General features: G+C 45.9%; 1 protein-coding gene across 7 annotated transcripts in view; it reads left to right on the top strand.

The window, feature by feature from the left end:
* Positions 1–24,513, top strand: part of NBEA (neurobeachin) — an 899,093-nt gene that overhangs the window by 218,279 nt on the left and 656,301 nt on the right. For all 7 annotated transcript variants that reach the window (XM_069758980.1, XM_069758976.1, XM_069758974.1 and 4 more), the window contains exon 8: positions 240–386. In XM_069758980.1, coding sequence (XP_069615081.1) covers positions 240–386 — 147 coding nt within the window. The remainder of the gene's footprint in view (positions 1–239; positions 387–24,513) is intronic.

The raw sequence follows: 24,513 nt of genomic DNA, 5'->3' as shown, positions 1-24,513 counted from the left end.
ATTACAGCAGGACTTTCTATAGACATGGTTACTTGGTTTCACACATTTTTCTACAGAGCGAAAATGTAAACTCCTTTTAGAACTGGGTGCAAACTTCTAAGACGAGTTGTGACAAATCTTTGCCTTCACACTAGTTGGTAGTTATTCCTTTGAATCTCTATTCTCTTACTATTCTCTATGTTGTGTGGACTTTTGTGTTTTTTTATTATTTGTTGTTAATGCGCTGTCCCTTATTTCAGAGTTATGATAAGTGCTTCCTTGGTTCATCAGAGACAGCCGACGCAAACAGAGTGTTTTGTGGTCAACTTGGAGCAGTGTATGTGTTCACCGAGGCCCTGAACCCTGCTCAGATCTTTGCTATTCATCAGCTTGGACCTGGCTATAAGGTGAGGCCTGTAAATATGGCTTCTGTTCTTCGTCTGTTCTTCAAGTCGTTTACTGAATTACAATATTACATTTTACTTTTGAAAAAAATGAATCCTGCTGGATTGCATAAATCCATGATGGAATTGAACCTAAGAAAGGGATTTTCTAACTTCATGAAGTTACAACGGTATAAAATAAACAAAAGTGGTAATATTCACTTTACCGATTCCTTGCTGCTCCCCCTGTGTCATTGCCTTCCTGGTCCACAGACGGTTTGCTTGGCTTCAGCGATGGCATGGCATGACCACACATTAACAATCACTGGTTGTAGATGTGGCTTTTTTACATCACTGGGGTCATCACTTTGACTGTTGATTGACCATACCTCTTACCAATATTCCATTGTATGAACCTACTATAAAAACCTGTTTCAGGGAGGCCAGAAGATGAGAGATTTTCTGGCCTCCCAGTCAGCCGACAGGTCCACTGACCTGGATGCTGACCTGCAGTACTGCAAATTGATCTGGTCATCTCTAATTGAAAGCGGTTTGTAAATAAAAAATAAAAAGTAGGGTTGGTAAACTGTCATAATATGTGCAAACTTTAAAGTGGATCCATCTTCATACTTCACAATACAAACTGCGTGCATTATTAGAGAAATCATGTAGACTTGATGTTGGTGTATTTACTTTGCTGTATAATCCCTTGTGAAAAATCTTTGCTGACTTAAGCTGATTGTCAGCTCCTCAGTGTTCCTCCTCCCGGCTGCTGCTGAGATCTCACACTGCTCAGTACTAGCTGCAACTGTCAGACTAGGTGGGCTGAGACGGAATACAATTGGACTCATGAGCTCTCGCACTATAACTGGACTCATAGCATGCTCATCTAATACCAGATTTATATACCTGTCCTGACATGGATTTATAAAGGAATTACCCCCAGTCTTCTCAGGTGCAGGAGATCTGTTTAATAATCTATACAGTTTGTACCGTAAATTCTGGTTCCTATTCCACGTTTATTTTGCTTTCGGTCATAATACTCCATGGGATAGTCAAAAGCTGTGCAGAGGAGAAGAGAACATTGTGAAGCTCCACATAGAATATGTGAAATGTATTATGAAGGATTAGAATAAGAGAAGTAACCGAAATCAAGTGTCCCGTCTTGTGTACTTTTCTGCTTTTTTTTAACCAGTTCTGTAATTTCTTTCTTTGCTTTTTTGAGCTGTATTGTTTAAGCTGACCACATTATCAAAAATGTATGATACCAGTGCAAGTTGCAAAGTGTTTAGTATAGTTTTGTACCGCATTACTAGGAGAACAAGGACTGTATTGATTAATATTATGCTGTAAAGATCGCTGATCTTCACTTTTTAGTTCGCTTTTTAGTGTATTTTATTACAGAAGTTTTCAGCATAACTAAATGGACATATTACTTGCATACATTTTATGATGTGATCAGATGGATCCTTAAATTATGTTGCTAAGTAAGCTGCATAAAGACTTTTTAGATAAAATTACTTACAATCCTTCATGTTCTGCCAAGTTGAGCTATGGTACCCTATAGATGGTATTACACTGTGTGCACAATTAGGCAGTGAGTATTTTGACCAGATCATAATTTTTATTAAGATTTTCCAACTCCAAGCTGTGTAACCTTGAATGCTTATTGTATGAAGCAGATCAGGTGATGTGTATTTGTGTAATGATTAGGGGGGTCACCTAAGGATACAACACCCTTTATGAAAGTGTGCAGAATTATTAGGCAGCTTGTGTTCCTCTTGCAAAATGGGGCAAAAGAGAGATTTGGCTGACTCTAAAAAGTAAAACATTATTAAAAGTTTTAGAGTCAAATCTTACAGAAGGATGCAACACCGTTGAAATTGCTAAGATATTTTGGCACGATCACAGAAGTACCAAAAGTCTTGTTGTAAATAGTCAACAGGGTCACTAAAAAAACCAGTTGAGTAAAAAAAGCCTCATATTAACTGCCAAAGATTTGTGAAGAATCAAACATGAAGCGACCAGAAGGCCAATATCCTCCAGTGCTGTCATATTCCACAGCTGCAACCTCCCTGGAGAGCCCAGAAGTACAAGGTGTTTAGTGCACAGAGACGTGGCCGAGGTAAGGAAGGCTGAAACCGACCACCACTGAGCAAGACACAGAAGTACAAGGTGAACAGTGCTCAGACACATGGCCGAGGTAAGGAGGCTGAAACCCGACCACTAGAGTTGAGCGACCTTGACCTTTTTAGAGTCGAGCCGGGTTTTGCGAAACCCGACTATGTCCAAAGTCGGGTCGAGTGAAATCGGCCGATTATGACGTAAAGTCGGGATCGACCGAAACACGAAACCCAATGCAAGTCAATGGGGCAGCATAGTCGGCAGTGAGTGGGGGCCAGGAAAACACCTAGAGTGGCCATTTTAATGTCAAAACCATCCATTCTTCTTAATGAAGCTTGTCAAGCGTAATTTACCTTATAATAATTGGAAGGCATTTGAAATTGGGGGTCATTTGGCTAAAGTTGTGGGGGGTAGGGCTGGTTCAAGTAATTAGTGGGCCCAGGAAATCTGGACCACGTCACGGCAGTGGAGCAGGGAGAGGTAAGTATTTCAACTTTGCAAGTGCTGTGAACCTGAGCAAGCAGGGGGGGCCCACTCGTTGGCACTGGCACAGGGCCCCTCAAAGTACAGCGGTGTGTTTGCACGGCGGGGGCGCCTCCCACCGGCAGCAACACTTTTGCGTACTATGAGAGGCCCTGTGCCAGTGACGTCGCCAACTAGTATTCCTCCCCCCACCTGATGAAGGAACCTGCACTTTCATCTGCACCTTCCTCTTTGTCCCCGTGTAAGGTGGTATGGTATGCGGGAAGAGCAACCTGACTTTCAGCAGGGTCACAATGTTGTTGTGTAGCGTGCACGGGGAATGTTGCGTTATGGGTCAATGTACCAGCAGACTCATCTATCACTGGCTGGGCAATGGGCACGATGAAGTGGAAACACAGATATAGGCCCAAAGAAGAAAGTGGGCTAAATGCAGTTCAAAATTGGTAACACAGGAATAACCAGGGGGCATTGCAGTGGAGGACAACTGGAATGAGAGGCTGACACAGAGAGTAGGGCCAAATCAGTAAGTAGTCGAAATGCAGTTCAAAATTGGCAACCGTAGTAAACAGGCGGCACAGCTTTGTTCAGTGGAGGAGAACAGCAAGGAGTGGCAGACACCGATAGTAGGCCCCAAACCAACTAGTACGCCAAATGCAGTTGTTCCATTTAACCACAATTTAATGAGAGCCTGAAGATAGAAGCTCAGGAAAGGCAACCTGGGGAACACCTTGGAGTGTAACACACCATCTCTCTCCACCCCATACCCATTTTGTATGGCCTAATGCAGTGTACTTTTCTACAACTACTAAACGAGAGTCGGAAGACCGAAGCAATGGCAAGGAAACCTGGGGAACACCTTAGAGTGTAACACACCCTCTCTCTACACCCCATACCCAATTTGAAGGCCTAATGCAGTGTAGTTTCCAAGAACTACTAAACGAGAGCCGGAAGATCGAAGCTCAGGAAAGGCAACCTGGGGAACACCTTGGAGTGTAACACACCCTCTCGCTACACCCCATACCCAATTTGAAGGCCTAATGCAGCGTAGTTTCCAACAACTACTAAACGAGAGCCGGAAGATCGAAGCTCAGGAAAGGCAACCTGGGGAACACCTTGGAGTGTAACACACCCTCTCGCTACACCCCATACCCAATTTGAAGGCCTAATGCAGCGTAGTTTCCAACAACTACTAAACGAGAGCCGGAAGATCGAAGCTCAGGAAAGGCAACCTGGGGAACACCTTGGAGTGTAACAAACCCTCTCTCTACACCCCATACCCAATTTGTAGGCCTAATGCAGCGTAGTTTCCGACAACTACTAAACGAGAGCATGAAGATCGAAGCTCAGGAAAGGCAACCTGGGGAACACCTTGGAGTGTAACACACCCTCTCTCTACACCCCATACCCAATTTGTAGGCCTAATGCAGCGTAGTTTCCGACAACTACTAAACGAGAGCCGGAATATCGAAGCTCAGGAAAGGCAACCTGGGGAACACCTTGGAGTGTAACACACCCTCTCTCTACACCCCATACCCAATTTGAAGGCCTAATGCAGTGTAGTTTCCAAGAACTACTAAACGAGAGCCGGAAGATCGAAGCTCAGGAAAGGCAACCTGGGGAACACCTTGGAGTGTAACACACCCTCTCGCTACACCCCATACCCAATTTGAAGGCCTAATGCAGCGTAGTTTCCAACAACTACTAAACGAGAGCCGGAAGATCGAAGCTCAGGAAAGGCAACCTGGGGAACACCTTGGAGTGGAACACACCATCTCTCTACACCCCATACCCAATTTGAAGGCCTAATGCAGAGTAGTTTCCAAGAACTACTAAACGAGAGCCGGAAGATCGAAGCTCAGGAAAGGCAACCTGGGGAACACCTTGGAGTGTAACACAACGTCTCTCTACACGACGGAAGGGCTGATTCTTAGGAAGGAAGGCTGTTGGAAATAAGCATTGCGCGTCCGAGGGTGATTATATTCTTATTAGGTATATACTCACCCTCGGACGCGCCCTGCTTCTTTATTTGGAATGAATGTTTATTTGCAATGTGGTGTTGACTTTCTCTATTATTTTGGTAATTAATGATTTTATTATTTTCATTATTTTGCATCTTCTCGGCAATAATATAAAGAAGACGCGACAGGACAACACTCGGTGGATGCCATATGTGTGTTTTCAATTTAAAAAAACTTTCAGTTAACTACTTGCAGGAGAAAGTAATTGTAGCTGGTGGCCATTTTTAGTACTGTACCAGATTAGAGTTGTGTGTTTGTTTTTAATGTTAAAATGTCTGCATTTGATATCTCACCAGTATTTTCTTTTTTATAAGCAAAATACTTATTTTTATATTTTCTGATGTTGGTTCCAGGGGTACACGGCCAGCAGTGCCCTGGTCAGTGTAGTAGTAGTTGAAAGAATGGACCGCAGACAGGCATCGAAGGCCTAAAATAATAACACATGGCTGTAGGCAATTTTAAATTGGTTCCAGGGGTACACGGACAGCAGTGGTGTGGTCAGTGGAGGCCTAGTGGAAGGAGTGACCGCAGACAGGCATCGAAGGCCTAAAATAATAACACATGGCTGTAGGCAATTTTAAATTGGTTCCAGGGGTACACGGGCAGCAGTGACCTGGTCAGTGTAGTAGTAGTTGAAAGAATGGACCGCAGACAGGCATCGAAGGCCTAAAATAAAAAAATTGGGCTGGCTGTAGGCAATTTTAAATTGGTTCCAGGGGTACACGGGCAGCAGTGGTGTGGTCAGTGGAGGCCTAGTGGAAGGAGTGACCGCAGACAGGCATCGAAGGCCTAAAATAATAACACATGGCTGTAGGCAATTTTAAATTGGTTCCAGGGGTACACGGGCAGCAGTGACCTGGTCAGTGTAGTAGTAGTTGAAAAAATGGACCGCAGACAGGCATCGAATGCCTAAAATAATAACACATGGCTGTAGGCAATTTTAAATTGGTTACAGGGGTACACGGACAGCAGTGACCTGGTCAGTGTAGTAGTAGTTGAAAGAATGGACCGCAGACAGGCATCGAAGGCCTAAAATAAAAAAATTGGGCTGGCTGTAGGCAATTTTAAATTGGTTCCAGGGGTACACGGGCAGCAGTGGTGTGGTCAGTGGAGGCCTAGTGGAAGGAGTGACCGCAGACAGGCATCGAAGGCCTAAAATAATAACACATGGCTGTAGGCAATTTTAAATTGGTTCCAGGGGTACACGGACAGCAGTGACCTGGTCAGTGTAGTAGTAGTTGAAAGAATGGACCGCAGACAGGCATCGAAGGCCTAAAATAATAACACATGGCTGTAGGCAATTTTAAATTGGTTACAGGGGTACACGGACAGCAGTGACCTGGTCAGTGTAGTAGTAGTTGAAAGAATGGACCGCAGACAGGCATCGAAGGCCTAAAATAAAAAAATTGGGCTGGCTGTAGGCAATTTTAAATTGGTTCCAGGGGTACACGGGCAGCAGTGGTGTGGTCAGTGGAGGCCTAGTGGAAGGAGTGACCGCAGACAGGCATCGAAGGCCTAAAATAATAACACATGGCTGTAGGCAATTTTAAATTGGTTCCAGGGGTACACGGACAGCAGTGACCTGGTCAGTGTAGTAGTAGTTGAAAGAATGGACCGCAGACAGGCATCGAAGGCCTAAAATAAAAAAATTGGGCTGGCTGTAGGCAATTTTAAATTGGTTCCAGGGGTACACGGGCAGCAGTGACCTGGTCAGTGTAGTAGTAGTTGAAAGAATGGACCGCAGACAGGCATCGAAGGCCTAAAATAAAAAAATTGGGCTGGCTGTAGGCAATTTTAAATTGGTTCCAGGGGTACACGGGCAGCAGTGACCTGGTCAGTGTAGTAGTAGTTGAAAGAATGGACCGCAGACAGGCTTAGAAGGCCTAACATAACAAACTTGGGCTGGCTGTAGGCACTTTTAAATTGGTTCCAGGGGTACACGGGCAGCAGTGGTCTGGTCAGTGGAAGTCTAGTGGAAGGAGTGACCGCAGACAGGCTTCCAAGGCCTAACATAACAAACTTGGGCTGGCTGTAGGCACTTTTAAATTGGTTCCAGGGGTACACGGGCAGCAGTGGTCTGGTCAGTGGAAGTCTAGTGGAAGGAGTGACCGCAGACAGGCTTCCAAGGCCTAACATAACAAACTTGGGCTGGCTGTAGGCACTTTTAAATTGGTTCCAGGGGTACACGGGCAGCAGTGGTCTGGTCAGTGGAAGTCTAGTGGAAGGAGTGACCGCAGACAGGCTTCCAAGGCCTAACATAACAAACTTGGGCTGGCTGTAGGCACTTTTAAATTGGTTCCAGGGGTACACGGGCAGCAGTGGTGTGGTCAGTGGAGGCCTAGTGGAAGGAGTGACCGCAGACAGGCATCGAAGGCCTAAAATAATAACACATGGCTGTAGGCAATTTTAAATTGGTTCCAGGGGTACACGGACAGCAGTGACCTGGTCAGTGTAGTAGTAGTTGAAAGAATGGACCGCAGACAGGCATCGAAGGCCTAAAATAATAACACATGGCTGTAGGCAATTTTAAATTGGTTACAGGGGTACACGGACAGCAGTGACCTGGTCAGTGTAGTAGTAGTTGAAAGAATGGACCGCAGACAGGCATCGAAGGCCTAAAATAAAAAAATTGGGCTGGCTGTAGGCAATTTTAAATTGGTTCCAGGGGTACACGGGCAGCAGTGGTGTGGTCAGTGGAGGCCTAGTGGAAGGAGTGACCGCAGACAGGCATCGAAGGCCTAAAATAATAACACATGGCTGTAGGCAATTTTAAATTGGTTCCAGGGGTACACGGACAGCAGTGACCTGGTCAGTGTAGTAGTAGTTGAAAGAATGGACCGCAGACAGGCATCGAAGGCCTAAAATAAAAAAATTGGGCTGGCTGTAGGCAATTTTAAATTGGTTCCAGGGGTACACGGGCAGCAGTGACCTGGTCAGTGTAGTAGTAGTTGAAAGAATGGACCGCAGACAGGCATCGAAGGCCTAAAATAAAAAAATTGGGCTGGCTGTAGGCAATTTTAAATTGGTTCCAGGGGTACACGGGCAGCAGTGGTGTGGTCAGTGGAGGCCTAGTGGAAGGAGTGACCGCAGACAGGCATCGAAGGCCTAAAATAATAACACATGGCTGTAGGCAATTTTAAATTGGTTCCAGGGGTACACGGGCAGCAGTGACCTGGTCAGTGTAGTAGTAGTTGAAAAAATGGACCGCAGACAGGCATCGAATGCCTAAAATAATAACACATGGCTGTAGGCAATTTTAAATTGGTTACAGGGGTACACGGACAGCAGTGACCTGGTCAGTGTAGTAGTAGTTGAAAGAATGGACCGCAGACAGGCATCGAAGGCCTAAAATAAAAAAATTGGGCTGGCTGTAGGCAATTTTAAATTGGTTCCAGGGGTACACGGGCAGCAGTGGTGTGGTCAGTGGAGGCCTAGTGGAAGGAGTGACCGCAGACAGGCATCGAAGGCCTAAAATAATAACACATGGCTGTAGGCAATTTTAAATTGGTTCCAGGGGTACACGGACAGCAGTGACCTGGTCAGTGTAGTAGTAGTTGAAAGAATGGACCGCAGACAGGCATCGAAGGCCTAAAATAATAACACATGGCTGTAGGCAATTTTAAATTGGTTACAGGGGTACACGGACAGCAGTGACCTGGTCAGTGTAGTAGTAGTTGAAAGAATGGACCGCAGACAGGCATCGAAGGCCTAAAATAAAAAAATTGGGCTGGCTGTAGGCAATTTTAAATTGGTTCCAGGGGTACACGGGCAGCAGTGGTGTGGTCAGTGGAGGCCTAGTGGAAGGAGTGACCGCAGACAGGCATCGAAGGCCTAAAATAATAACACATGGCTGTAGGCAATTTTAAATTGGTTCCAGGAGTACACGGACAGCAGTGACCTGGTCAGTGTAGTAGTAGTTGAAAGAATGGACCGCAGACAGGCATCGAAGGCCTAAAATAAAAAAATTGGGCTGGCTGTAGGCAATTTTAAATTGGTTCCAGGGGTACACGGGCAGCAGTGACCTGGTCAGTGTAGTAGTAGTTGAAAGAATGGACCGCAGACAGGCATCGAAGGCCTAAAATAAAAAAATTGGGCTGGCTGTAGGCAATTTTAAATTGGTTCCAGGGGTACACGGGCAGCAGTGACCTGGTCAGTGTAGTAGTAGTTGAAAGAATGGACCGCAGACAGGCTTAGAAGGCCTAACATAACAAACTTGGGCTGGCTGTAGGCACTTTTAAATTGGTTCCAGGGGTACACGGGCAGCAGTGGTCTGGTCAGTGGAAGTCTAGTGGAAGGAGTGACCGCAGACAGGCTTCCAAGGCCTAACATAACAAACTTGGGCTGGCTGTAGGCACTTTTAAATTGGTTCCAGGGGTACACGGGCAGCAGTGGTCTGGTCAGTGGAAGTCTAGTGGAAGGAGTGACCGCAGACAGGCTTCCAAGGCCTAACATAACAAACTTGGGCTGGCTGTAGGCAATTTTAAATTGGTTCCAGGGGTACACGGACAGCAGTGACCTGGTCAGTGTAGTAGTAGTTGAAAGAATGGACCGCAGACAGGCATCGAAGGCCTAAAATAATAACACATGGCTGTAGGCAATTTTAAATTGGTTACAGGGGTACACGGACAGCAGTGACCTGGTCAGTGTAGTAGTAGTTGAAAGAATGGACCGCAGACAGGCATCGAAGGCCTAAAATAAAAAAATTGGGCTGGCTGTAGGCAATTTTAAATTGGTTCCAGGGGTACACGGGCAGCAGTGGTGTGGTCAGTGGAGGCCTAGTGGAAGGAGTGACCGCAGACAGGCATCGAAGGCCTAAAATAATAACACATGGCTGTAGGCAATTTTAAATTGGTTCCAGGGGTACACGGGCAGCAGTGGTCTGGTCAGTGGAAGTCTAGTGGAAGGAGTGACCGCAGACAGGCTTCCAAGGCCTAACATAACAAACTTGGGCTGGCTGTAGGCACTTTTAAATTGGTTCCAGGGGTACACGGGCAGCAGTGGTCTGGTCAGTGGAAGTCTAGTGGAAGGAGTGACCGCAGACAGGCTTCCAAGGCCTAACATAACAAACTTGGGCTGGCTGTAGGCACTTTTAAATTGGTTCCACGGGTACACGGGCAGCAGTGGTCTGGTCAGTGGAAGTCTAGTGGAAGGAGTGACCGCAGACAGGCTTCGAAGGCCTAACATAACAAAATTGGGCTGGCTGTAGGCACTTTAAATTGGTTCCAGGGGTACATGGGCAGCAGTGTATGGTCAGTGGAAGTCTAGTGGAAGGAGTGACGGCAGACAGTCTTCGAAGGCCTAACATAACAAAATTGGGCTGACTGTAGGCACTTTTAAATTGGTTCCAGGGTAACACGGCCAGCAGTGGCCTGGTCAGTGTAGTAGTTGTAGAAAGAAGGGACCGCAGACAGGCTTCGAAGGCCTAACATAACAAAAATGTCAAAACAATGGTATTGTCAGTGCCAGGCATTGAAGGATGTCAGCGGCTAGACTACACATTGGTGAAGCTGTGAGAGATAATTTTGCTAGTGGTAGAGCACTGTTTGAGCTGGGGGGGGGAACTGTCTTGTGGCCGGCGGTACAGGCACAGGGCCCCTCATATTACAACGGTGTGTCTGACGTTGGGTGCGCACCACCACCGCCAGAGACACTTTATTGTACTATGAGGGACCCAGTGGCAGTGCCGTCGACCAAAAGCGGCCACACCCACCTCTTCAGACAAACAGCACTCTCAAGGGTCCAAGCGCAAAGTGGCGATAGCACGGCCCCGTGTGGGGAGTTTGGCCATTTCGTGAGGTGGAAACATGTCGTATGCTGGACAATCAGGTGAAGAAAATTACGAGATTGGAAAAGTCATTCAGAATAGTCCACAGGCAAGACCTTTTCATAGGAAAGCTAGGTGTCAGCCGGGCAGGGTGGGGCAAAAGATTTTGAAATCCAGTTGTGGTTCATTTTAATGAAGGTTAGATCATCTACATTTTGGGTAGCCAGACGAGTCCTTTTTTCTGTTAGTATTGAACCTGCAGCACTGAATACTCTTTCTGATAGGACACTAGCTGCCGGGCAAGCAAGCTCCTGCAATGCATATTCTGCCAATTCTGGCCAGGTGTCTAATTTGGATGCCCAGTAATCAAATGGGAATGACGGTTGAGGGAGAACGTCGATAAGGGATGAAAAATAGTTTGTAACCATACTGGACAAATGTTGTCTCCTGTCACTTTGAATTGATGCTGCAGTACCTGTCCTGTCTGCGGTCATAGAAAAATCACTCCACAACCTGGTCAGAAAACCCCTCTGTCCAACGCCACTTCTGATTTCTGCCCCTCTAACACCTCTGGTCTGCTGGCCCCTGGAGCTCGTGTGAGAACGATCACGGGCGCTGTGTGCAGGGAATGCCAGAAGCAAACGGTCAACAAGAGTTGATTGTTTTGTTGCTAATATTAGTTCCAAGTTCTCATGTGGCATAATATTTTGCAATTTGCCTTTATAGCGAGGATCAAGGAGGCAGGCCAACCAGTAATCGTCATCGTTCATCATTTTTGTAATGCGTGTGTCCCTTTTGAGGATACGCAAGGCATAATCCGCCATGTGGGCCAAAGTTCCCGTTGTCAAATCTGCGGTTGTGCTTGGTTGAGGGGCAGTTGCAGGCAAATCTACGTCACTTGTGTCCCTCAAAAAACCAGAACCCGGCCTTGCCACGCCACCAATTTCCCGTGCCCCCGGGAAAGCTTCCTCATTAAAAATATACTCATCCCCATCATCCTCCTCATCCTCCACCTCCTCTTCGCCCGGTACCTCGTCATGTACACTGCCCTGACCAGACAATCGCTGACTGTCATCAAGGCTTTCCTCTTCCTCTGGTGCAGACGCCTGATCCTTTATGTGCGTCAAACTTTGCATCAGCAGACGCATTAGGGGGATGCTCATGCTTATTATGGCGTTGTCTGCACTAACCAGCCGTGTGCATTCCTCAAAACACTGAAGGACTTGACACATGTCTTGAATCTTCGACCACTGCACACCTGACAACTCCATGTCTGCCATCCTACTGCCTGCCCGTGTATGTGTATCCTCCCACAAAAACATAACAGCCCGCCTCTGTTCGCACAGTCTCTGAAGCATGTGCAGTGTTGAGTTCCACCTTGTTGCAACGTCTATGATTAGGCGATGCTGGGGAAGGTTCAAAGAACGCTGATAGGTCTGCATACGGCTGGAGTGTACAGGCGAACGGCGGATATGTGCGCAAAGTCCACGCACTTTGAGGAGCAGGTCGGATAACCCCGGATAACTTTTCAGGAAGCACTGCACCACCAGGTTTAAGGTGTGAGCCAGGCAAGGAATGTGTTTCAGTTGGGAAAGGGAGATGGCAGCCATGAAATTCCTTCCGTTATCACTCACTACCTTGCCTGCCTCAAGATCTACAGTGCCCAGCCACGACTGCGTTTCTTGCTGCAAGAACTCGGACAGAACTTCCGCGGTGTGTCTATTGTCGCCCAAACACTTCATAGCCAATACAGCCTGCTGACGTATGCCAGTAGCTGCCCCATAATGGGAGACCTGGTGTGCAACAGTGGCAGGTGCGGATGGAGTGTTTGTGCGACTGCGGTCTGTGGACGAGCTCTTGCTTCTGCAGGAGGACGAGGAGGAGGAGGAGGAGGGGGTGCGAACGGCTACAGACAACTGTTTACTAGACCGTGGGCTAGGCAGAACTGTCCCAAACTTGCTGTCCCCTGTGGACCCTGAATCCACCACATTTACCCAGTGTGCCGTGATGGACACGTAACGTCCCTGGCCATGCCTACTGGTCCATGCATCTGTTGTCAGGTGCACCTTTGTGCTCACAGATTGCCTGAGTGCATGGACGATGCGCTCTTTAACATGCTGGTGGAGGGCTGGGATGGCTTTTCTGGAAAAAAAGTGTCGACTGGGTAGCTCGTAGCGTGGTACAGCGTAGTCCATCAGGTCTTTGAAAGCTTCGCTTTCAACTAACCGGTAGGGCATCATCTCTAACGAGATTAGTCTAGCTATGTGGGCGTTCAAACCCTGTGTACGCGGATGCGAGGCTAAGTATTTCCTTTTTCTAACCATAGTCTCATGTAGGGTGAGCTGGACTGGAGAGCTGGAGATCGTGGAACTAGCGGGGGTGCCGGTGGACATGGCAGACTGAGAGACGGTGGGAGATGGTATTGTTGCCGCCGGTGCCCTAGATGCAGTGTTTCCTACTACGAAACTGGTGATTCCCTGACCCTGACTGCTTTGGCCTGGCAAAGATACCTGCACAGATACAGCAGGTGGTGCGCTAAATGGTGGTCCTACACTGCCGGAAGGGATGTTGCGTTGATGACTAGCTTCATTGGCCGAGGGTGCAACAACCTTAAGGGACGTTTGGTAGTTAGTCCAAGCTTTCAAATGCATGGTGGTTAAATGTCTATGCATGCAACTAGTATTGAGACTTTTCAGATTCTGACCTCTGCTTAAGGAAGTAGAACATTTTTGACAGATGACTTTGCGCTGATCAATTGGATGTTGTTTAAAAAAATGCCAGACTGCACTCTTTCTAGCATCGGATACCTTTTCAGGCATTGCAGACTGAGCTTTAACCGGATGGCCACGCTGTCCTCCACCAGGTTTTGGCTTTGCCACGCGTTTTGGGCAAGATACGGGCCCGGCAGATGGAACCTGTGGCGATGTTGATGCCTGTTGCGGCCCCTCCTCCTCCTCTGCTTCAGAACTGCTGCCGCCTGCACCCTGTTCCCCCAATGGCTGCCAATCGGGGTCAAGAACTGGGTCATCTAATAACTCTTCTTGTACCTCCTGCGCAACTTCGTCTGTGTCACCGTGTCGTTCGGTGGTATAGCGTTCGTGATGGGGCAACATAGTCTCATCAGGGTCTGATTCTTGATCAGCACCCTGCGAGGGCAATGTTGTGGTCTGAGTCAAAGGACCAGCATAGTAGTCTGGCTGTGGCTGTGCGTCAGTGCACTCCATGTCAGATTCAATTTGTAATGGGCATGGACTGTTAACTGCTTCACTTTCTAAGCCAGGGACGGTATGTGTAAAGAGCTCCATGGAGTAACCCGTTGTGTCGCCTGCTGCATTCTTCTCTGTTGTTGTTTTTGCTGAAGAGGACAAGGAAGTGACTTGTCCCTGACCGTGAACATCCACTAACGACGCGCTGCTTTTACTTTTACCAGTTTCACGAGATGAGGCAAAAGAGCTAGAGGCTGAGTCAGCAAGATAAGCCAAAACTTGCTCTTGCTGCTCCGGCTTTAAAAGCGGTTTTCCTAATCCCAGAAAAGGGAGCGTTCGAGGCCTTGTGTAGCCGGACGACGAACCTGGCTCCACAGCTCCAGACTTAGGTGCAATATTTTTTCCCCCACGACCACCTGATGCTCCACCACTACCACTACCCTCATTACCAGCTGACAATGAACGCCCCCGGCCACGACCTCTTCCACTAGACTTCCTCATTGTTTTAAAAACGTAACCAAACTAACGTTATTTGTTGCAGTCACACAACTTACACGGTGAGCTATAACTTCAGTATGATTTAGCTACCCCTTTACAGGTTGGTGAGACCACAGCGAAAATCAGGCCCAATGTTACACACTCTTTTTTTGGTGGCTGCAAATTAGAGAGATGCCCCACACGCAGGACTGTCACTGAAGCACAAATGTTAATATTAATGTCACACTATTATTTTTTTTTTATTTTTATTTTTTTCAGGAACACTTTAGAAACCCCCCAAAAAAAAAAAAATAGATTTTTGCAGGGAGAATTTAGAAAACAAATGTAACAAACTATATGCTTTCTATGGGCCACTGAGTGAGAGATGACGCACACAGGAATCAGGAGTGGCACACAAGCCCAGAGGCCAATATTTTTCTACCAATGATTGATGGAGTTATTTTCTCTGGTAGATTTTGGAACCCAAATCAAGGAAAAAAAATGTAGGCTTTCTATGGACCACAATTGGAGAGAGAGAGAGAGAGAGATGGCACACCCAGGAGTCAAGACTGGCACACAAGCAGAAAGGCCAATATTAATCTCCCTTTTTTTTTTTTTGGTTGTTTTTTTTTTTTTTTTTTTCAGGGAGACTTTAGAAAAAAAAATAATAAAAAAAATATGATTTTATCAGGAAGAATTTAGAAACCAAATAAAATAAAATGATTTTTTCAGGGAGAATTTATAAAACAAATAAAACCAAAAATAGGCGTTCTATGGCCCACTGACTGAGAGATGACGCACCCAGGAGTCAAGACTGGCACACAAGCAGAAAGGCCAATATTAATCTCCCACTGTTTTTTTTGGTTGTTTTTTTTTTTTTTTTTTCAGGGAGACTTTAGAAAAAAAAATAATAAAAAAAATATGATTTTATCAGGAAGAATTTAGAAACCAAATAAAATAAAATGATTTTTTCAGGGAGAATTTATAAAACAAATAAAACCAAAAATAGGCGTTCTATGGCCCACTGACTGAGAGATGACGCACCCAGGAGTCAAGACTGGCACACAAGCAGAAAGGCCAATATTAATCTCCCACTGTTTTTTTTTTTTTTTTTCAGGGAGACTTTAGAAAAAAAAATAATAAAAAAAATATGATTTTATCAGGAAGAATTTAGAAACCAAATAAAATAAAATAATTTTTTCAGGGAGAATTTAGAAAACAAATAAAACCAAAAATAGGCGTTCTATGGCCCACTGACTGAGAGATGACGCACACAGGAGTCAGGAGTGGCACACAAACCCAGAGGCCAATATTTTTCTACCAATGATTGATGTAGTTATTTTCTCTGGTAGATTTTAGAACCCAAATCAAGGAAAAAAAAATATAGGCTTTCTATGGACCACAATTGGAGAGAGAGAGAGAGAGAGAGAGAGAGAGATGGCACACCCAGGAGTCAAGACTGGCACACAAGCAGAAAGGCCAATATTAATCTCCCACTGTTTTTTTGGTTGTTTTTTTTTTTTTTTTTTCAGGGAGACTTTAGAAAAAAAAATAATAAAAAAAATATGATTTTATCAGGAAGAATTTAGAAACCAAATAAAATAAAATGATTTTTTCAGGGAGAATTTAGAAAACAAATAAAACCAAAAATATGCGTTCTATGGCCCACTGACTGAGAGAGAGAGAGAGATGGAACGCTTAGTACTGGCACACAAGCCCAAAGGGCAATATTAATCTCCCTTTTTTTTTCCAGGGAGAATTTCTGAAACCCAAAAAAAAAATAAAATAGGCTTTCTATGGCCCACTATTTGTGAGAGAGATGGGACGCTCAGGACTGGCACAGATGGCACGCTCAGGACTGGCACAGAAGCCCAGAGGCCAATATTAATCTCCCTTTTTTTCTGGGAGAATTTATAAAACCAAAAAAATATTTAAATAGGCTTTCTATGGCCCACTATTTGTGAGAGAGATGGCACGCTCAGGACTGGCACAGATGGCACGCTCACAACTGGCACACAAGCCCAGAGGCCAATATTAATCTCCCTTTTTTCAGGGAGAATTTCTAAAACCCAAAAAAAAAATAAAATAGGCTTTCTATGGCCCACTATTTGTGAGAGAGATGGGACGCTCAGGACTGGCACAGATGGCACGCTCAGGACTGGCACAGAAGCCCAGAGGCCAATATTAATCTCCCTTTTTTTCTGGGAGAATTTATAAAACCAAAAAAATATTTAAATAGGCTTTCTATGGCCCACTATTTGTGAGAGAGATGGCACGCTCAGGACTGGCACAGATGGCACGCTCACAACTGGCACACAAGCCCAGAGGCCAATATTAATCTCCCTTTTTTCAGGGAAAATTTATAAAACAAAAAAAAAAATTAAATAGGCTTTCTATGGCCCACTATTTGTGAGAGAGATGGCACGCTCAGGGCTGGCTGGCACAGATGGCACGCTCAGGACTGGCACACAAGCCCAGAGGCCAATATTAATCTCCCTTTTTTTCTGGGAGAATTTATAAAACCAAAAAAATATTTAAATAGGCTTTCTATGGCCCACTATTTGTGAGAGAGATGGCACGCTCAGGACTGGCACAGATGGCACGCTCACAACTGGCACACAAGCCCAGAGGCCAATATTAATCTCCCTTTTTTCAGGGAAAATTTATAAAACAAAAAAAAAAATTAAATAGGCTTTCTATGGCCCACTATTTGTGAGAGAGATGGCACGCTCAGGGCTGGCTGGCACAGATGGCACGCTCAGGACTGGCACACAAGCCCAGAGGCCAATATTAATCTCCCTTTTTTTCAGGGAGAATTTATAAAACCAAAAAAAAAAATAAATAGGCTTTCTATGGCCCACTATTTGTGAGAGAGATGGCACACTCAGGACTGGCACACAAGCCCAAAGGCCAATATTAATCTCCCACTGTATTTTTATCAGGGAGAATTTATACACCCCACAAAAAAAAATACAGAAAAATGAAAAGGCTTTCTATGGCCCACTATGTGAGAGAGATGGCACACACAGGGATGGCACTCTAGCAGAAATGCCAAATTGCCAATCTTAATCTCCCACCAAAAAAAAAAAAAAAAAAAAAACAGGGAATGTCCTACAATTACTATCTCCCTGCCTGCAGTAATCTCAGCCAGGTATGGCAGGCAGCTACTATCTCCCTGCCTGCAGTAATCTCAGCCAGGTATGGCAGGCAGCAATAAGGAGTGGACTGATGCACAAATGAAATAAAAAGTGTGGACAAACAAAAAAGATAGCTGTGCAGAAAGGAAGGAACAAGAGGATTTGTGCTTTGAAAAAAGCAGTTGGTTTGCACAGCGGCGTACACACAGCAATGCAGCTATCAGGGAGCCTTCTAGGGCAGCCCAATGAGCTACAGCGCTGAGGGGAAAAAAAAAAAAAAAAAAATTCCACTGTCCCTGCACACCGAGGGTGGTGTTGGACAGTGCAAATCGCTGCAGCACAAGCGGTTTTGTGGTTAATGGACCCTGCCTAACGCTATCCCTGCTTCTGACAAAGCGGCAGCAACCTCTCCCTAAGCTCAGATCAGCAGCAGTAAGATGGCGGTCGGCGGGAACGCCTCTTTATAGCCCCTGTGACGTCGCAGACAGCAAGCCAATCACTGCAATGCCCTTCTCTAAGATGGTGGGGACCAGGACCTATGTCATCACGCTGCCCACACTCTGCGTTTACCTTCATTGGCTGAGAAATGGCGCTTTTCGCGTCATTGAAACGCGACTTTGGCGCGAAAGTCGCGTACCGCATGGCCGACCCCGCACAGGGGTCGGATCGGGTTTCATGAAACCCCGACTTAGCCAAAAGTCGGCGACTTTTGAAAATGTTCGACCCGTTTCGCTCAACCCTACCGACCACCACTGAGCAAGATACAGAAGTACAAGGTGTTCAGTGCTCAGAGACATGGCTGAGGTAAGGAGGCTGAAACCCGACCACCACTGAGCAAGACACAGAAGTACAAGGTGAACAGTGCTCAGAGACATGGCCGAGGTAAGGAGGCTGAAACCCGACCACCACTGAGCAAGACACAGAAGTACAAGGTGATCAGTGCTCAGACACATGACCGAGGTAAGGAGGCTGAAACCCGACCACCACTGAGCAAGATACAGAAGTACAAGGTGTTCAGTGCTCAGAGACATGGCTGAGGTAAGGAGGCTGAAACCCGACCACCACTGAGCAAGACACAGAAGTACAAGGTGAACAGTGCTCAGAGACATGGCCGAGGTAAGGAGGCTGAAACCCGACCACCACTGAGCAAGACACAGAAGTACAAGGTGATCAGTGCTCAGAGACATGGCTGAGGTAAGGAGGCTGAAACCCGACCACCACTGAGCAAGACACAGAAGTACAAGGTGAACAGTGCTCAGAGACATGGCCGAGGTAAGGAGGCTGAAACCCGACCACCACTGAGCAAGACACAGAAGTACAAGGTGATCAGTGCTCAGACACATGGCCGAGGTAAGGAGGCTGAAACCCGACCACCACTGAGCAAGATACAGAAGTACAAGGTGTTCAGTGCTCAGAGACATGGCTGAGGTAAGGAGGCTGAAACCCGACCACCACTGAGCAAGACACAGAAGTACAAGGTGAACAGTGCTCAGAGACATGGCCGAGGTAAGGAGGCTGAAACCCGACCACCACTGAGCAAGACACAGAAGTACAAGGTGATCAGTGCTCAGAGACATGGCAGAGGTAAGGAAGGCTGAAACCCGACCACCACTGAGCAAGACACAGAAGTACAAGGTGAACAGTGCTCAGAGACATGGCTGAGGTAAGGAGGCTGAAACCCGACCACCACTGAGCAAGACACAGAAGTACAAGGTGAACAGTGCTCAGAGACATGGCCGAGGTAAGGAGGCTGAAACCCGACCACCACTGAGCAAGACACAGAAGTACAAGGTGTTTTGTTCTCAGATACATGGCAGAGGTAAGGAAGGCTGAAACCGACCACTACTGAACAAGACACAGAAGTACAAGGTGTTCAGTGCTCAGAGACATGGCCGAGGTAAGGAGGACTGAATCCTGATCACCACTATACATGACACAGAAGTACAAGGTGTCCAGTGCTTAGAGACATAACTGAGGTAAGAAAGGCTGAAACCGACCACTACTGAGCAAGACACAGAAGTACAAGGTGTTCAGTGCTCAGAGACATGGCCGAAGCAAGGAGGCTGAAATCGACCACCACAGTGCAAGATACAGAAGGTGATACAGAAGGTGAAACATCAAGGCTGAAAAATCTGTCTTCAGATATTAATTGATTCAAAAGGTTTTACGGACTGATGTGATAAGTGACTTTTGATGGACCAGATCGATGGGCTTGTGGCTGGATCAGTAACTGGTATAGACCTCCACTTCCACTCAGTCGCCAGCAAGGTTGAGGTGGGGTATTGCTATTTTTTGGTATTATTAAAGATGAGCAATTTGGATCTTTTGGGGACGAAGATGAACTCGAAATCATCTCCCAAACCTTCTTCCAGTTTTTTTTTTTTAAATAACACTTTCTTCAACTAATTGTACATCCTTTAAGAACACCATGATTTATATGAGGGACCCTTGTCTATCAAAGCATCGAAGTCTCCACTGCTCGGCTGTCAATAATGACCGTAAGGCCACGTTCAGTATTTTACCTCAGCATTTATAAGCCAAAACCAGGAGTGAGTGCAATGTACAGAAGTGTTTCAAAAAAGAAGAGAAAGAAATAGACCAAAAATCGGGGATCACCGGAGGCACGGATCAAGTAAAAAAAGGGCAAATTTTATTCAAAAGTGTATAAACGGACACAGAAAACCACATAGAGCACACATTAAAAACATTTAAAACATTGGTCATCCATGTGACCTATACATGGTACACTTAGGCCCAAAATAGAGCCATCCCCCTGTATGAACCAACTCCCCAGTATCAATAGATGACAAATATAAAGAAAATCCTAACTATTACCGAGTGTGATGTCTATGTGAACAGCACCTTATTTTATCATACAAAAAATATATTGAAAAAGAGAGCTAAATGGCAAGTACACAAATAGTCATATAGCTACCACATTCAGCATATGTCACAATGACTTGTAAGGAGATCCACAATGCCTAGATGCACCATGTTATAGTGAAGGCAGTATCCATGGTGCAAACACATAAAAAAAAAAAAAAAAAGAGTCATCTAGACATGAACTTCAATTGCCATAGAAATGAATAAAGATACATATGGAGGTGCAGATAACCAGCCCAGCTGAGGGCACAATCAGGTTCAAAGACTAATAAATCTATTAGCAGAGTAAGTACGAGACTCAATGTGCCAAAGCTGCAGAGACTCCCATGCTGAAGAGGCATACACACAGTTACCAAAGCCTCTGGGGCTAGATGACCAAAGCTCAATCACGGCATGTAAAATAGAGCCAAGGGCTGCTGGACACACTCAGGACCACCTGGGGAGTGGAGACAGGGGGTACGCTGACCCGACGCGTGTCGCCACACTCAGTGGCTTCGTCAGCCCCAGAGGCTTTGGTAACTGTGTGTATGCCTCTTCAGCATGGGAGTCTCTGCAGCTTTGGCACATTGAGTCTCGTACTTACTCTGCTAATAGATTTATTAGTCTTTGAACCTGATTGTGCCCTCAGCTGGGCTGGTTATCTGCACCTCCATATGTATCTTTATTCATTTCTATGGCAATTGGGGTTCATGTCTAGATGACTCTTTTTTTTTTTTTTTTATGTGTTTGCACCATGGATACTGCCTTCACTATAACATGGTGCATCTAGGCATTGTGGATCTCCTTACAAGTCATTGTGACATATGCTGAATGTGGTAGCTATATGACTATTTGTGTACTTGCCATTTAGCTCTCTTTTTCAATATATTTTTTGTATGATAAAATAAGGTGCTGTTCACATAGACATCACACTCGGTAATAGTTAGGATTTTCTTTATATTTGTCATCTATTGATACTGGGGAGTTGGTTCATACAGGGGGATGGCTCTATTTTGGGCCTAAGTGTACCATGTATAGGTCACATGGATGACCAATGTTTTAAATGTTTTTAATGTGTGCTCTATGTGGTTTTCTGTGTCCGTTTATACACTTTTGAATAAAATTTGCCCTTTTTTTACTTGATCCGTGCCTCCGGTGATCCCCGATTTTTGGTCTATTTCTTTCTCTTCTTTTTTGAAATGGTTCATATTATATAGACCTGGTTGGATCCCTTGGAATCTGTGGTGCCCCCTCTCTTTCTTATCAATGTACAGAAGTGGTGACGTGTATCTATTCTACTTTTCCTCTGATTGTTCCTCACCTGGTTTTGGCTACAAATACTGATATGATATACTGAACGTGTGAATATAGCCTAACGAAAGAATAATGACATGGTCCCTTCCTCACTTGACCTAAACCCTATTGAGAACCCGTGAGCCCTCTTTAAATGGGAGATTTACTATGAAGGAAAACAGTCACCTCTCGGATCTGTGTCTGGGAGGCCGTGGCTTATGCTGCACAAAAAGTTGATCTTCAACAGATTAAGAAACTGACAGACCCCATATGATTGTTATTGAAAAAGAAAGGCAGCTATATTGGTCACTTTTTTTTTGTAAAGGGGAAATGTTTTTTGGTCCATTTTGCATCTTTTCTTTGGTTATTATTCTCACTATAAAAAATTTAAATAATTTAAATAAACAATTCAGGTGGAAATACATTTTTCATTTTGTTCCATACTAATTCTGATCACAGATATTCTCCTAAAGCAAAACCTCACTTTTGCTTTCAGGTTCATTAACCATTTTGGATTGACTAACAGCCCTCTAGTTATTCAATAGTTAATCATCCAAAATACAAATGGCCAAATTGTGGGCACAGTGTATTCATTGATAATCAAACCAGTGGTATGTGGCCATGACAACAGACATCCCCTATTTATTTTTTAATCAACCACAGCTTTTACTTTTGAACATTTTGTTTGGGTAAGACCGTTAAATTGTAACTGTGGCTTCAGGAGAACTTGCAGCATAATGTCTGTATCATTGTGGTTTCAGAAGAACTTGCAGCAGAATGCCTGTATCACTGTGGTTTCAGGAGAACTTGCAGCAGAATATCTGTTTCATTGTGGTTCAGAAGAACTTGCAGCAGAATGTCTGTTTTCCTATCGCCACGACAGCACCCCTACGAGAGAGGGGATCCGCCCACCTTCCGGACAGGAACCTACAGGATTTAAAGGGGCGGTCCCCCTCACCACACCAGTTTGGGTTCCTGTCCGGACGGCGGGAGCCTGCAGGAAAGGATCAGCAGTCTTACCCGGGCCTCCATGCCTCTGCGCGGTCTTTAGGAACGGCAGAATCGGGGGCTCGGAAGCAGCTTGCAGACCCCCCCTCGTCTGGCCAGGTGGATTGCGTCCCAGGAGTCGGGCAGTGCCGTCCTGGTCCGCAGTGGAGCGCGGTGCACACCGGCGTTGGTGAACCCGGAAGTAGTTCTTACACTTCCGGGGTAAGCCGGGGGGGGGGGAGCGCTGCAGCTTTGTAAAAGAGCGGCGTCTATGGAATGATGCGTGCAGCAATGTCCTCAGTAGGGGATGCCAAGCACCCTCATGGAGAGGGAACGGAGCAGCGCAGCAAGAGTGGTAGCGGCCGCTCAAGGAGAAGCAGCTGCAGCGTGGTATGGGGGCAGCAGCGTGCGAGCGCCCCAGCGACACAATTGGATCTCACTCCTCCAGAACCGGTATTCACAGAATCAGCCTTATGGTGAGTGTTAACAAAACACCTGGTGCTGATATGGTCTGTTATTTGTGCTTTGTTTTAGGGGAAAAAATCAGCTAAATCTAAGCACAAGCAATGTGCTCTATGCACGACTCCTTTGCCTGACAGTTACACTAAAAGGCTTTGCCAGGCTTGTATCTGTCAGACCTTGGAGGAAGGGGCTCCCCTTCGGTCATCAGACCTTAGAGCGGTCATCAGGGAGGAAATAAGCTATTCCCTTAGAGGCAGCCGCCAGGAAAGGTCGGGCAGGGACATATCTCCAGGATCTAGTCTGTCCCTGCAAGAAGGTGAATGTTCCCGCTCTTCATCTCCATCCTCCTCAGATGAAGAGGGAAGGCCTTGTTTCTCGGTGGATAACATGGATATGTTAGTTAAAGGAGTCCGAGCTACCATGGGTGTTGCAGAGAACAAGGAACCAAGGTCCGCACAGGACATAATGTTTGCGGGCTTATGCCAGAGGAGTCGTAAGGCATTCCCGGTAGTGGATACAGTTAAGACCCTTATAAAACGGGAATGGGATAAACGGGATTAAAGGTTTCCTACTGTCATCAGCCAAAAGAAGGTATCCCTTTGACGACAATGATCTGGCAGAATGGATGAAAGTCCCAAAAGTGGACGCAGCGGTGGCTTCTACGTCTAAAGCCGGTGCTTTGCCGCTGGAGGACGTGGGCCTTCTGAAAGTTCCGTCGGATAGGAAGGCGGACATGTTTTTGAAAAAAGTATGGGAATCATCTGCGGGGGCGTTCAAACCTGCTATCTCTAGCACGTGTACGGCTAGATCCGTCATGGTATGGATATCCCAGCTGGAGGAACAGCTGAAATCCAAGGTGCCCAGAGACAAGATGCTGAACTCCCTTTCACAAATACGGGAAGGGGTGGCGTATTTAGCGGATGCATCGGTGGATTCTTTAAAATTAGCAGCAAGATCAGCAGGTCTCTCAAACGCTGCTCACCGAGCCCTATGGCTTAAGACCTGGAAAGGGGATGCCCAGGCGAGAGCTAAACTGTGTACAATACCGTGTAGGGGTGAGTACCTGTTTGGCCCGGTATTGGATGACATCCTAGCTAAGGCTGAGGATAGGAAAAAGGGTTTTCCTAAAATGTTCACTCCTACCTTTAGGAATACCTTCAGGAGACGCTTCCAATACCGAAGACCTTACCATAACCGAGACTGGGAACCAACAGACCCGAAAAAGAAAGGTTCGGACTTTAATGCCTCATCATGTTCCTCCAGAAGAAGAAGAAATTATCGTTAATAAAGATCTTCCAGTAGGGGGCAGGTTAAAATACTTCTATGCTCAGTGGGCCA

This window comes from Ranitomeya imitator, chromosome 3, assembly GCF_032444005.1.
Source record: "Ranitomeya imitator isolate aRanImi1 chromosome 3, aRanImi1.pri, whole genome shotgun sequence".
Taxonomy (NCBI): Eukaryota; Metazoa; Chordata; class Amphibia; order Anura; family Dendrobatidae; genus Ranitomeya; species Ranitomeya imitator.
This window is presented reverse-complemented; position numbering and strand designations above follow the sequence as displayed.